We start from the raw sequence: 14,293 nt of genomic DNA on the forward strand, positions 1-14,293 counted from the left end.
TCATATTTGTTAAATGCTTTTGTAGTCTCGTTTTCCAAGAACCCAAGTGCCTCAGCATCACCTGTAAAAGCTATCAGACGGTCCATGCAGTCCCCTCAGAAGCCTGTGATGGCGCAGAAAGGAAGGAAGCCTATGCGTGAAAAGCCTCTTGAAGAAGCTCCCAGTCCATCAAGAAAAGGCAAGCGTCCAAAAAACACCACACTGGCAAGAAATGTGCTAAACACTGATAACCTTAAAAGGAAGAGGGGATTAAAACCAGGAAGAAAGGTAAATTCTGTCTTTTTTTTTTTTTTTAAATTGATTGTATGGAACATACTTCATGCAGAACTTACAAATATTTTTTTCTGTCTTGGAAATTATTAATTGTCCATGGGAGGAAGGGAATTATTCCGTTGTACACTACATGAATATTTGTTCTATATATAGTTTCCACATGTAGCTGCTAAGTTAAATGTGAAAGATGTGTGACCTATTGCATATACAGAATTATTATGGATGTGTAGCATACTGTATATCAGGGCTCTTCCTAATTTTTAAACAAAGGGTCAGTAGTTCATGGTCTTTCAGACTTTAGAGGGTCTTTACTGTGGCCAGTGGGAGTATAAAATGTCTCTGGCTCAGTGGTCAGTGAAAGTAAAAAATGTTCAGTGGACAATGGGACTAAATAATGCCCCAGGTTCAATACTACAGTGGGATTAATAATGCCCCAGGCTCATTGGTCAGTGGGATTAAATAATGCACAAGGCTCAATGGTCAGTGGGACTAAATGCTCTAGGCTCAGTAGTCAGTGGAAGTAAATAATGCCCTGGGCTGAGTATTCAGTGGGAGTAAAAAATTGTGAATGAGCAGTGTAAAGAAATGACTTAGCACCTGTGGTTAGTGAGAGGGCTAGCTGGTGTTCACTGCCATATATATGTAAGCCATGTGCAAAGTATTCTGATGATTTGTTGTGCACTTCGAATAAAGTTTGTACAAAAAAGGAGCTGTATGATGCGCTGAATTGCACACCACACTGCCCCCTACTGTCAGCTCACTGCAACCAGAACAGACAGCTGCCACACAGTAAACTGTAGTGGTTTATTGTGCGGCTCAGCACTAAAGGGTGCAGGCCATTTAAACTGTTTGCAAGTAGTAAACACACAATGTAAAAACTATTTATAATTTAATTAGGATGTAGTTTTTTCTTTTAAGCCTTTGCTGTGAAAGAAAATACTATTCATTCCTTGTAACATTTCTTTCTAACTTCTCGACCAAAACTTTCTGTAGAACATTTTAATTTTTCCTTTGCCAGAAGGCAGATCATATGTTGGCATTAAACAACATTTCTTCTATACAGTTTGTGTGCTTATATAATGAGATGTGCAAATTTCTACCCACAGCTATTTTATAATTAATACAGGAAGCGTAATATTCCATAGACAGTTACCCTTCTTTTTTTTTTTTTCTTTTTTTTTTTTTTAGAAAGAAAGCCTGCCATTGCATCAAACTCTTCCTGCAGCTGAATCTAATGGAGACATCAGTACATGCCAAATGATTAAAGATGCTGTGAGCGTTATAAATTCTTCTATGGCAGTAATTTCAACAGGTATCTGTCCATACGTCATTGCTTTCTCGCTAATTTATAATATATATTTCAGGTATCGCATGATGACTGCCAGATTTGAGAGCATCAGTAAAATCTATTTAGTTTTGACTGAAGTGCCATGATCTTCATAAGCCCCTGGGTATATTCATGGGTGCTATGAAAACATTATGAAGCATAATTTGAAGAAAGTGTTTTGACAGTGAAAAAGTTGTTTCCCAGAATTCAGTGCATGAAATCTAATGGTGATCTATATACGTGTAGGTATAGACACTTTTTAGAAGCACCAAAGCCCCTTTGCATTTGACTTTGCTTAGGACATCTCAGAAGGGACCAAAGTGACTCTCCTCCCTGCTGACGTTACGGCTACATTCAAACCCTATGGACAGTTAATTTGCTTCAGCCAGTTCTCTAATTAGTCAACCTTGCAAGATTATGCAAGTCTCCAATGCAGTACAGCTGAGGCAAGATTGATAAAACTGGGATATAGAACGAGCAGCTCAGAAAAAGGTCATCACTGTGCAATATCCTCAGTTCAGCACTGTCCAATAAAGTAAAACATGATTGGCTTATAGTGCTGCCCTGAACTATCCTAGTCTGAATGTTGGTGTGTAGTCAGAATTACAAGGCTAGCATAAAATCAGATTGACAAGTAAAAATATGTAATTTAAGTATCCAATTTTTTATAATATATAATTTATGAATAAATTGGAGTCATATCTGCCTACATGTACACTTTAATATTGTGCCGAGTGCAGCCGAAGGCAGAAAGGTTTGGGATTCTATGTAGCATATGTAGTTTGGCTTACAGGTGAAACTCAAAAAATTAGAATATCGTGCAAAAGTTCATTTATTTCAGTAATGCAACTTAAAAGGTGAAACTAATATATGAAATAGACTCATTACATGCAAAGCAAGATAGTTCAAGCCGTGATTTGTCATAATTGTGATGATTATGATTTACAGCTCATAAAAACCCCAAATCCACAATCTCAGAAAATTAGAATATTACATGCGATCAATAAAACAAGGATTGTACATAGAACAATATCGGATCTCTGAAAAGTATAAGATGCATATGTACTCAGTACTTGGTTTGGGCCCCTTTTGCAACAATTGCTGCCTCAATGCGGCGTGGCATGGAAGCTATCAGCCTGTGGCACTGCTGAGGTGTTATGGAAGACCAGGATTCTTCAATAGCGGCCTTAAGCTCTTCTGCATTGTTCGGTCTCATGTCTCTCATCTTTCTCTTGGCAATGCCCCATAGTTTCTCAATGGGGTACAGGTCAGGCGAGTTTGCTGGCCAATCAAGCACAGTAATCCCACGGTCATTGAACCAGGTTTTGGTGCTTTTGGCAGCGTGGGCAGGTGCCAAGTCCTGTTGGAAAATGAAGTCAGCATCCCCATAAAGCTCGTCTGCGGAAGGAAGCTTGAAGTGCTCCAGAATCAACTGGTAGACGGCTGCGTTGACCCTGGACTAAATGAAGCATAGTGGACCAACACCACCAGATGACATTGCTCCCCAAATCAACACAGACTGTGGAAACTTCACACTGGACTTCAGGCATCTTGCAGTGTGTGCCTCTCCATTCATCCTCCATACTCTGGGTCCTTGTTTTCTAAATGAGATGCAAAAGTTGCTCTCATCAGAAAAGAGGACTTTGGACCACTGAGCAACAGACCAGGTCTGTTTTTCTTTAGCCCAGGTAAGACGCTTCTAAAGTTGTTTGTTGTTCAGGAGCGGCTTGACAAGAGGAATACAGCATTTGAAGCACATGTCCAGGATACATCTGTGTGTGGTGGCTCTTGATGCACTGACTCCAGCCTCAGTCCACTCCTTGTGAAAGTCCCCAACACTTTTGAATGGCCTTTTCCTAACAATCCTCTCCAGGCTACAGTCATCCCTGCTGCTTGTACACCTTTTTCTTCCACACTTTTCCCTTCCACATAACTTTCTATTAATGTGCTTTGATACAGCACTTTGGGAACATCCAACTTCTTTTACAATTACCTTTTGAGGCTTTCCCTCCTTATGGAGGGTGTCAATGATGGTTTTCTGCACAACTGTCAGGTCAGCAGTCTTTCCCATGATTGTGATTCCTACTGAACCAGACTGAGAGACCATTTAAAGGCTCAGGAACCCTTATGGAGGTGTTATGGCTAAATTGGCTCATTAGAGTGGGACACTTTGAGCCTAGAATATTGCACCTTTTCACAGTATTCTAATTTTCTGAGATTGTGGATTTGGGGTTTTCATGAGCTGTAAGCCATAATCATCACAATTATGACAAATCACGGCTTGAACTATTTTGCTTTGCATGTAATAAGTCTATCTCATATATTAGTTTCACCTTTTAAGTTGCATTACTGAAATAAATGAACTTTTGCACGATATTCTAATTTTTCGAGTTTCACCTGTATTTTCAGGGACTATAAAACTGACACCGTAAAGAAAAGACAAAATGCAAAACTACATTGACACTGACATGGCTCATGTACTAAACAGCCAGGAGTGTTTGTGCTACATTATGTTACTTTCATCACCACCATTCTGCTTTGTGAGGTTTTATTTTCTTTAACTTTATTATTTTGTATTTTTTCCACAGTTTGTGTTTACGTGAACAAACATGGCAATTGTGGACCTCATCTAGATAAGAAGAAAGTTTTACAGCTCCCTGATCACTTTGGACCTGGCCCAGTGAATTTAGTGCTGCAGCAGGCAGTGCAAGCCTGTGTAGACTGTGCGCACCATTGTAAAGTAGTGTTTGGCTTTCTGAAGGCTGGTCACCATGGAGGAGAGATAATAACTGGTATGTTCCAGTGTTTCAGATGGATATGCAATTTTTCAGCCAGCTGCATTTAAGTGTAGAATCAAAACCTTAGAATATTTCTATACATGGTTGCTGTAACCTTTTCTTTATTAGTTAGTAAACTTGCATTTTTATAGCCCCCAGACAGTGCAATAACTTGTATTTAGTCATTTTCCATGTGAATTGGATTTAACCAGTTTTAATACTGATACTAGTTCTCTTTTAGCAACAAAGAGTTACTTTTCTATAGTAATCATTTACACATTTTGTCTTCTCCTAAGCTTTTCATCTGTACAGCTTGTATTGTGGTTCTGTATTATTATTTATATATATTTTTTATGTTATATTTAGCATCTTTTGATGGAGAGAAACACTCTGTTCATCTGCCACCAGTCAACAGTGCGTCATTTGTATTGCGATTTTTGGAAAAATTATGTCACAGCTTGCAGTGTGATAACCTGTTCAGTAGCCAGCCATTCAGCCCGTACATGGGTCCATTGCATGGTCCAGCAGACTATGATAGAAACAAAGCCTGCAAGAATCCACTGTCAGGAGGTGGGTATTTTTTTATTTTAATCTTTATTGTAACTTTTTACCAAGAACATAGGTGTGGTCACAACCTGATATTAAATGTAACATACTGTACATACATTACATAAGTCAGGAGAACAGTAAAATGTTAGATGACATTAAAGTGTTACTAAACCCAGGACCCTGCATTCACTATATTTGGTCTCCCACAGTACACACAACATGGAAATGCAATTATTTTAATAAATATAAGCTACTAAATACCTTTTCTCATCAGCAGTATATATATCAGTCATGTGACTTCTATCCGTGTCCAGCTGAGCACGTTAAAGCTTGTAGGAGGAGTTTTCATTTTGCTCTACCCCTGACCTCTGGTTTAGTAACTCTTTAGTACATCTGTCATGGTAGCTCAGGTTCATGTATTAACCAAAAATAGAAAATGTATACCAGACAAGATTTCTATATTAGACAAGTAATAAGCGAACCAGTATCTCCTTTTCTAATTTTCTAGCAGGGTAAACTGAAGAAAAAAAGTTTTAGCCATTGGAGTAGAAAACCCAAAGGGAAGCCAATGGAAATTTGGAACATAGTAGAGAAAGATCAAAGGTATAGGTAAAATAAGTTACGTATGTGGTAGGTGGAAGTTAGGGTAGGGACATAACTCTAATTTTATTACATGGCCAAAAGATGTGTAGAAGTGTGGATTTGGCATGTCCACAGTGCTAGAATAAATCTAGGGGTAGATTTTGTGCAGGGCTGTCAGCTCCTTGTTCTGCCTGGTCAGGATCTTATAGTCTTAATCTTGGTATTTGCTAGATGTGGAAGAGTAATGAAAGAAGTATAGGATATTTTCTCTTTCTCAGGTGAGAAGGAAACATCTAGGTCTTTCTCCCATTTGAGCAAGAAAGGGGACGTAAAGGAATAGTCATCTGAATGGTGGCATTCGCTGTAGCAAAATCCTTCCTGTTTGAGAGTATTAGAGGAGGAAAGAAGGATTTGCTGGAGCTGCCAATTGTCTATTGGAAGTTTCTCGTTAGTTGAGTATCTGATACATTAATGAGTTGTGTGCCGTGGGTAAAATCTGTAATCATTTTTAAGGTCTGGTATCTGATCCCTCATTATAAGATTGTGAAGAGTTGAACCTATGGTTGGGTGTGCCTAAGAGTTGTAATATGTTTCGGCTTTACCCAAAGGAAAGTAGCAAATGGTAGAATTTGTCTGTTCTAAGGTGCTCCATTGTTTATGGTCATAATCTCTACACCAGGCCAAAATTTTGGACATATAGTTTGCCTGGTGGTGTTTCTGAGGGCTTGGGAAGGCCATTCTCCCATGTACTTTAGGTGGTGTAGGATGGTTGTAGGAAACTCTGAGATGGGTTTGGGCTTAGACAAATTGAAAAAATTCCATGTGCATCACCTTCAGGAAGGGCATTGGTATCAAGATCGGAAGAGTTTGGAACACATTTTGCTCCATGGCCACAACTTTCCTTCCAGGGATTACATTTCTCCAAAATCAAGTGTAAATTTTTAATTCCATCGCTAGAGGTCGTTTATGTAAAGAAGAAGAGGGACCTTAAAAATCTTGTAGATTGTGGGGGTAATTTTAGTCCTTAGGTAATATGAGTGGTTGCCCAGTGTAAGGTTAACCTGGATGTGAGATTGGCCATTCTAGTAGGTGAGAGGATGATGTTAAGGGCTTCCGATTTGTGGACATTAGTTCTAAAATGTGATAGTTCATCATATTGGTTCAATTGCCCTGAGAGAATAGAAAGGGCTGCTGCAACAAAGGTTCCATTGTAAAAATAAGTGGTGATAAAGGGCAGCACTATCTCATTTTGTTGTACAAGGAGAAAGGGTGATAGCTTAGTTGGCTCTAACTGTGGTAGTGAGATTTTATTTAGATGGCTTCCAGCCATCAACACATGTGATCTCCCGCCCCAATATGCCGAGCAGTGTCCTTCAGATGTCAGTCTAGTCAAATGCTTTTTAGCATTGGTAAAGAGCAGACACATGGGGGTCTTGTGGGCACTTGCCTACACGTGCTGACATATAACCTACCTAATCTGAATGAATGTTATGTTGCAAAGGGTTATCAACTGGATGCAGAGGGTTTTTATGAATAGTTCTAGGTTTGTGTTCAGGAAGGAGAATGGTAGTTCACACTTAAGATGAAATCCTTTCTGTTGGAATCAGTTATACAGGCACTTGCAATCTGAGAGTTTGTGTCCCTCAAGGATCAAATTGTATGCGGCTACAAATCTAGGGGTGAAAACAGCTGCAGGGGCTTTGTAGCAGTTACTGTAAAGTCAATTTATTTTTATTTATTTATTTCAGGTACTTGTATAGCGCCATCAGTTTACATATATATTGTACATTCACAAACCCTCAAGGGGTGTACAATCTAAGGTCCCTAACTCACATTCATACATACACATATTAGGGTCAATTTAGACAGGACCCAGTTAACCTACCAGCATGTCTTTGGAGTGTGGTAGGAAACCGAAGTTCCGAAGGAAACCCACGCAGGCACAGGGAGAACATGCAAGCTCCAGGCAGGAGGTGCCGTGGCTGGGATTTGAACCAATGACCCTAGTACTGCCAGGCGGAAGTGCTAACCATTTAGCCACTGTGCTGCCTAGATAGGCCAGGAGCCCTATTGATTTTAATGATTTGACTGCAAAAAAAGAGTTCATCAGTTGGTAATGGAGTGTCCACAGATTTAGCAGCCTGGGAATAGAGGAGACGCCCAATGAGGTTAAATACTCTTGGATTTTGGGGCAAGGTGTATAAATGAGTAGAAACTTTTAAAGCATGTCACCATATCTGCAGAGGAATGTTGTTTTGTTCCCATTCCAAGCAGCGATGTGGGAAATCTGTTTTAAGAGAGAGTTCCCTCAAGTAGTTAGCCAGGTCCCTGCTGGATTTGTTACCATGTTCATAGTAAGCGCGTCTGGTTTTATCCAATTGGATCTTGGTTTTATACAGTAGCAGAGATGTGAGTTTACCATGCTGCAACTTAAGTTTATTTGCCAGGGCATGTGAAAGAAAGATTTCCTATGCATATCAAGCTGTGGTATGCAGTCTGATAGCTGGTCAGGCTGGGCTTGACCAGCTTCCCATCCCACTCTTATGGAAAACAGGATGCTCATCCCCCTCAAGTTTAGGATGTGGGTTATACTGTGGTGAGCAATGGGGAAGTAATAAATGGAAAACACATTTTGGTTTGAAAGTGGGACTGTATAAATGCTACTTGCCCCTTAAGTTGCCAAGGTTCAAGTACCAGTTCAGTACACTGGTACGATTTTCAGGGATACTGAGACCATTCGTATTGAGAGGCACAAACCTGGACTTAGTCATGTTATACACCATAAATGAGACAGAAACCTGGAGGTATGGTTATTTTGTGGTATGTGGGTACTGGAGGGTGGTGCCACCTCAGCCCCAAAGTAATGGACAATTAGGGAAAGAGAAAAGAATCTGCAGTGGGAGGGCAGGAAGGTAGTAGGATTGTAGGTATCAGGTAGAAAGGGAAGGATGTGAAGGAGATAGAAAAAAAAGCATTGGGTGTTGGGGAGGGGATGGTGGAATGGAAGACTCTGGATTTGTGACTAAATTTAGCCTAACTGTCTGATCTGCACCACCCCAACAGGTGCAAAAGGCACAGACGTGAGAGTAGCTTATGTGGGTTAAGTGGTAAGCAACCACAGATCCAGAGGTGCTTCATTAGGCAGTTAACAGTGCTGAGTTTCTATTTAAATCTTAGCAGGGGAAGATTTGTGACAAACGATAGCTTCTATTGTTGTTCTCCAGCTCCTCTTGAAGAAACAGCCCAAAGGGGGGGGGGGGGGGCATTAGACGACTAAAAGGACTCCAGAGTCTTAAATGGGGATGTAGGGATGTAGCATTATGTTTTATTTTTTTTTATGATCAGTGTGGTTTTTATTTTGTCAGTTGTGTTAAAGCAACCACTAGTAGTAGTGATCTATAGCTCTGCAACACTTTGGTTATCTAAGTCAGTGGTCTCCAAACTGCTGCCCCAGGGGTCCACCTGCGGCCCTTTGCTTGCTTTTATCTGGACCTTGGGACATTATTCCCCTCACTTGAAACTTTTAAAACATAGCGCATAACAAAAAATGTCCAATTATAATGCATTAAATGTGAGTCCATTCAAACAGTGCTCCGTGCTTCTATATTCCAAACAAATCTTCAATTAAGTGTGCTCAGTGTGACATACAGACACACTGTCCCAGCAAGTGCTTGGTGATCTCTGCCCCTATTCACTCCTCACTCACCAGATAAGATGGACTTTTTGCTGTTATGGTACAAGAGTCAAAAGCGCTTTTTCTCTGGTGAGGTATGCCTCTTGGGTACTTCCCAATGTTGTGTGTATTCGAGTCTGATGTGTGTAAGACTAAGCTTTCTCAAATATAAACCAAAGATGGACTGAGAGATGTGTAGCACTCCTCTCTCAGTCCATCTCGCGGAAGATGGCGAAGATTTATTTGGAATATATGAGCACGGAGCACTGTTTGAATGGACTCACATTTAACCACTTGCCCTCCTGAGGATTTACCCCCCTTAATGACCAGGCCTCTTTTTGCTACTCGGCGCTGCACTAATTCAACTGATAATTGCGCGGTCATGCAATGCTGCACCCAAATGAAATTTACGTCCTTTTTTTCACACAAATAGAACTTTCTTTTGGTGGTATTTGATCACCTGTGCGCTTTATTTTTCACACTATAAACAAAAAAAGACCAAAAATTTTGAAGAAAAACTATATTTTTTACTTTCAGCTATAAAAAATATATAGTAAACTCAAAGTTGGTTATAAATTTAGGCCAAAATGTATTCTGCTACATGTTTTTGGTAAAAAAAAATCCCAATAAGTGTATATTGATTGCTTTGTGTGAAAGTTATAGCGTCTACAAACTATGGTATAGATACTGCAATTTACACCATTTTTTTGCTATACAGCACTGCACTAGTTTAATGGACAATTGCGCGGTCATGCAATACTGTGCATAAATGATATTTACATCTTTTTTCCCACAAATTGAGCTTTCTTTCGGTGGTGTTTGATCGCATGTGCGGTTTTTATTTTTTGCGCTATAAAAAAAAAAGGCTGACAATTTTGAGGGAAAAAAACAATATTTTGGACTTTTTGTTATAAAACATGTCCAGTAAAAAATGTAAAAATCAAATTTAGTCATAAATTTCGGCCAAAATGTATTCTGCGACATGTCTTTGCTAAAAAAACAAAAAACAAACAATACGTGTAAATTAATTGGTTTACGTGAAAGTTATAGCGTTTACAAATGGCGGGAAAGATACTGGGATTTTAAATTTTTTGTTTTTATACTAATAATGACGGGCGATAAGCGACTTATGGCGGCGATCAGTGACTTATGGCGGGACTGCGGCGGACATTCTGACACGGGGGGGAACTGACTTGGGGTCACTGACATCCCCAGTGACACCAATACAGTGATCAGTGCAAAAAAAAAAACACTGACACTGTACTAATGGCACTAGGGAGGAAGGGGTTAACTTTTCTATTTACTGAAAGGGTTAACTGTGTGAGGGGAGTGTTTTACTAGGGGGCGGGGGGGGGGGGTGTACTGCACAGGAACAAGGCTGATCCGGAGAGATAAACTCTTCTCTCCGGATCAACATGTCAGGAGCTGACAGGGGACTGACAGAAAGCACAGCTGCAGTATAAACACTGCAGCCGTCCTCTCTGTCAGTGATTGCCGCTAATCGCCGGGACGCGTTAGGTAATGACTGGTCGTGACCCGGCGACTGACAGCCACGATCGGCAGGGCGGGCACACGCCTCACGTGCGCCCCCTACCTGTTTTGCAAACGCACGTTTTAAAACGTGGTTTTGCCCAGCCGTGCCGGCCTGCCACCGTATTTCTACAGTGGCTGGTCGGCAAGAAGTTAATGCATTTTAATTGGACATTTTTTGTTATGCACTGTGTTTTATACATTTTGAGAGTATAGTGTTTATCACTGGAACAGCAGCATTTGTTTACATAGGGAGCGCAGGTGAGTTATTTTGTTAATTTGGGTTTTTTCGTGTGTGTGTGTGTCCCAAACTTTTTTTTTAAATTCAGTTTTGGATTGAGTAGGGCAATTCTGTCTTTTTATCTCTAAGAATATGCAAACACATACATACATAGCCTGACAACTTTAATGAGGTATTAAACCCAAAACTGTCATATTGCAGTTTACCACTCTTTGATTGCTGTGACTGCATTCGGTTTTTCTTCTTGGCTGTAGGCACCTTTGAAAAGCAGCATTGTTAATCTGAGGGGAGAGAAGTGTTAGATGGATTAGCAGATTTAAATGCATTCCAAACTCCAGATAACTCTCTTTTTAAGTAGTTAAAGCAAACAGGTTTTTTTTTAAGTAAAGGTTTTGCATAATTAAAAGTTGACTATTCTAAGCATCCCTGTCAGTATTTAATGGTTTGTCGCAACCCTTAAAGAGGGATTCCACCCAAAAGGGGAAGTTCCGCATATCTACTTCCTCCTCCCCTCCACTGCCACATTTTGCCACTTTTTTTGGGGGGGGGGGGGGAGGGAACCGGGTACCTGGTTTTTGAAGTTCAGCCCCCTCTCCTAACCCTCGCAGCTTTCTGGGACACTTCACAGGCCTCAGAAGACTGCGGCCCTTTCACAAAGCACTTTGCTCATGTGCAGTAGGAAACCAGCGGTGAAGTTGCAAGGCTTCACCTCTGGTTTCCCTTACAGAAGTTAAAAGAATCAGCTCGGGTGAGTACATCGCTTGACCCCCTGGACAGGTGAGTGCCCTTATATTAAAAGTCAGCAGCTATAGTATTTGTAGCTGCTGACTTTTCATTTTTTTTAAGGGGAGCCTGGAGCTCCGCTTTAACTGCTACATCTTGCAGGATAACTTGTTCTGTTGAAAAATAGACTTACTGGCAGGATCACTAGTTGAACATAAAGGAAACAAAGAAAGCTAATGTAATCACCACATCTAAGAAATCGTAAGCTGCGATATAATGTTTATATATTGTTTTTGGGTTTAATACTGCTTTAAATCAATACTAAAGGTTCTCTTTTTTTATGTTTTGGAAAAAAACAAACATGTCTATACTTACCTGCTGTGTGCAGGGTTTTGCACAGACCAGCCTGGATCCTCCTCTTCTCGGGTTCCCCGCAGGCTCTCCTGGCTCCTTCTTTCTGTAGGGTGCTTGCTATGGGGGCACCCACTGCTTCGTGTGTCCATTCACACACAAAGCCATGACTTGGCCCTGCCCCCTTTCTCTCCTCATTGGCTGACTGGCTGTGATTGACAGCAGTGGGAGCCAATGGCAGAGACCTAGGACAGCTGAGGCTGTCATGCAAATCGCACGATCTCAATGAGGCTCAGGTAAGTATTGAGGGGGCTGGGGGCACTGCTGCACACGGAATGTGTTTTACCTTCATACATAGAATGCATGAAGTTAAAAAAACATTCAGCCCTTACAACTGCTTTAAGACTGAGCTTGCAAGTTCTAAAAACATCTTTTTTTCCACATCTTGCTTTATTTATTCTATAAAGTGGCCATGGATCACTTTTCTGTACACACAGCATTTCAGCTCATTTATGAGTAAAATGGAGATATGGAATTTAAAAAACTTTCACGCTGAAGTGCATGAAATACTTGCAAGCGCTTATAGTTGACATAGGATCACTGTGAGCAGATAATTCCCAAATAAAGCATTTAGAAAATATCTTACTTTACAGCTGCTGATTCTACCGTTTTCTCTTTTTGAAGCTAAAGAGGAGATTGCAGATAGAAGCAACAAAAGATTTCAGCAAGACCCTCCTCAGTACTCAGCACCCCTTTCACCAAAGCTGCCCAGGACAGAATCATCTCATCCATCAGAAGGTAAGCAATCATTGTATATTCTATACATTAACCCTATACTTATATTTGGCCACATTAATGTGTTGAAAGTCATGTTACTTAATGTGTACCAAGACTCTTCCATGCACTTCAGCTTAGGAGCGCTCAATACTAATGCTATGATATGAATGGATTCTATAGGCTTTAAAAAGGGTCTGAAGACAGAGTAAATTCCATCACTGGAATTAGAGAGCTGTCTGGCTTTTCTAAATGCTAATGCTTCCATCATTCAGTCATTCATGTTTAGACTTGAGAAGGGAGGCATGCAGGTACTTCTAGCTTATAAGGGGGAAAACCTTAGCCATCAGACAAGATTTTTGAACTTGCTTCTCCCCACAAGCCTCAGCTACCAGTGTTTATTGGGAATTCATATAAAGGAAAATGTTTCTTTATCTGGTAATTTTCCAGCCTTTAAGTGCTTTCTGCTTACTCATGATTTGCAGTTTTGAGCTTGTAAACATGTTGGAGAGTTGATGGTCTCAGCTTTTACCTAAGATTGGCTGTTCTGAGTAGAACTGGTTGTCATGTTTGATTAATTTCTGTGAATATTATGACAGCATCTCCACTTGCAAGTACATCTCCAAACCACCCCTTGACATCTGCCTGCAAGTAAGCAATTTCAGGGATTTAGGTCTCCCTCTGTGAGTACCTGAAGTGTGCAATTTACATTTCTGCAGTTCCTCTGTAGTAGAAGCTGACAAGTTTTGCAATTACAGCCTCAATTCCAAAAAAGTTGAGACGATGCGTAAAATCTACATAAAAACAGAATGCAATGATTTGCACATATCATACACCCATACTTTATTCACAATAGAAAATATAAAACATTTAAAATGTTTAAACAGAGAAAATGTAAAATGTTGGAATTGAGTGCAACAATATCTCAAAAAAGTTGGGACAGGTCAACAAAAAGCTGGAAAAGTAAGTGGCACTAACAAGGAAGAGCATTGTGCAGCTAATCAGGTTGACCAGTTGCAGACCGCCCCATGCAGATATGCCGCTATAGGGTGGCCACTCTGTGCTGGATCATGTATCTGATATATGATCCGGCACTTCCAGGTAGGGGGGCACGTGAGTGCCCGTGTGCTGTGGTTGTGCTGTGATTAGTTACAATACAAGCCGATTAGCAGGTCCCGGCCAATAAATGAATGGCCGGGACCCACTGATCAGCAGAGCGAGTGATAGGAGAGAGCTTTGTGATCGTAAACCAGGGCTTGAAAAATCCGCTTGCCAAATGCAAGGAGAAATTCCTCTGGGGCGAGCGGCTGCGAGCGGTGAGCACAGATGAAGCATGGAGCGACTGCACCTGCGCTCCAAGCCTCATTGTGAAGCCGAGTTCCAGTTTACAAATGCCGGTTACTCAGTAATGTATATCCCAGCTCCCCTGCACTCCATTATAGTGATATGACATGTATACAGTAATGTATATCCCAGCTCCCCTGTACTCCATT

At 40.7% G+C, this 14,293-nt stretch overlaps 1 protein-coding gene across 4 annotated transcripts in view; it reads left to right on the forward strand.

Moving 5' to 3' along the window:
- The window catches only part of SCML2 (Scm polycomb group protein like 2), a 130,913-nt gene that overhangs the window by 100,798 nt on the left and 15,822 nt on the right, over positions 1–14,293 (forward strand). For all 4 annotated transcript variants that reach the window (XM_089676554.1, XM_089676555.1, XM_089676557.1 and 1 more), the window contains 5 exons: positions 26–267; positions 1,462–1,585; positions 4,189–4,392; positions 4,744–4,947; positions 12,711–12,824. In XM_089676554.1, coding sequence (XP_089532680.1) covers positions 26–267; positions 1,462–1,585; positions 4,189–4,392; positions 4,744–4,947; positions 12,711–12,824 — 888 coding nt within the window. The remainder of the gene's footprint in view (positions 1–25; positions 268–1,461; positions 1,586–4,188; positions 4,393–4,743; positions 4,948–12,710; positions 12,825–14,293) is intronic.

Source organism: Staurois parvus, unplaced genomic scaffold (assembly GCF_062004578.1).
Source record: "Staurois parvus isolate SC_StPar_1 unplaced genomic scaffold, SC_StPar_1.0 ptg000172l, whole genome shotgun sequence".
In the NCBI taxonomy this organism is placed as follows: Eukaryota; Metazoa; Chordata; class Amphibia; order Anura; family Ranidae; genus Staurois; species Staurois parvus.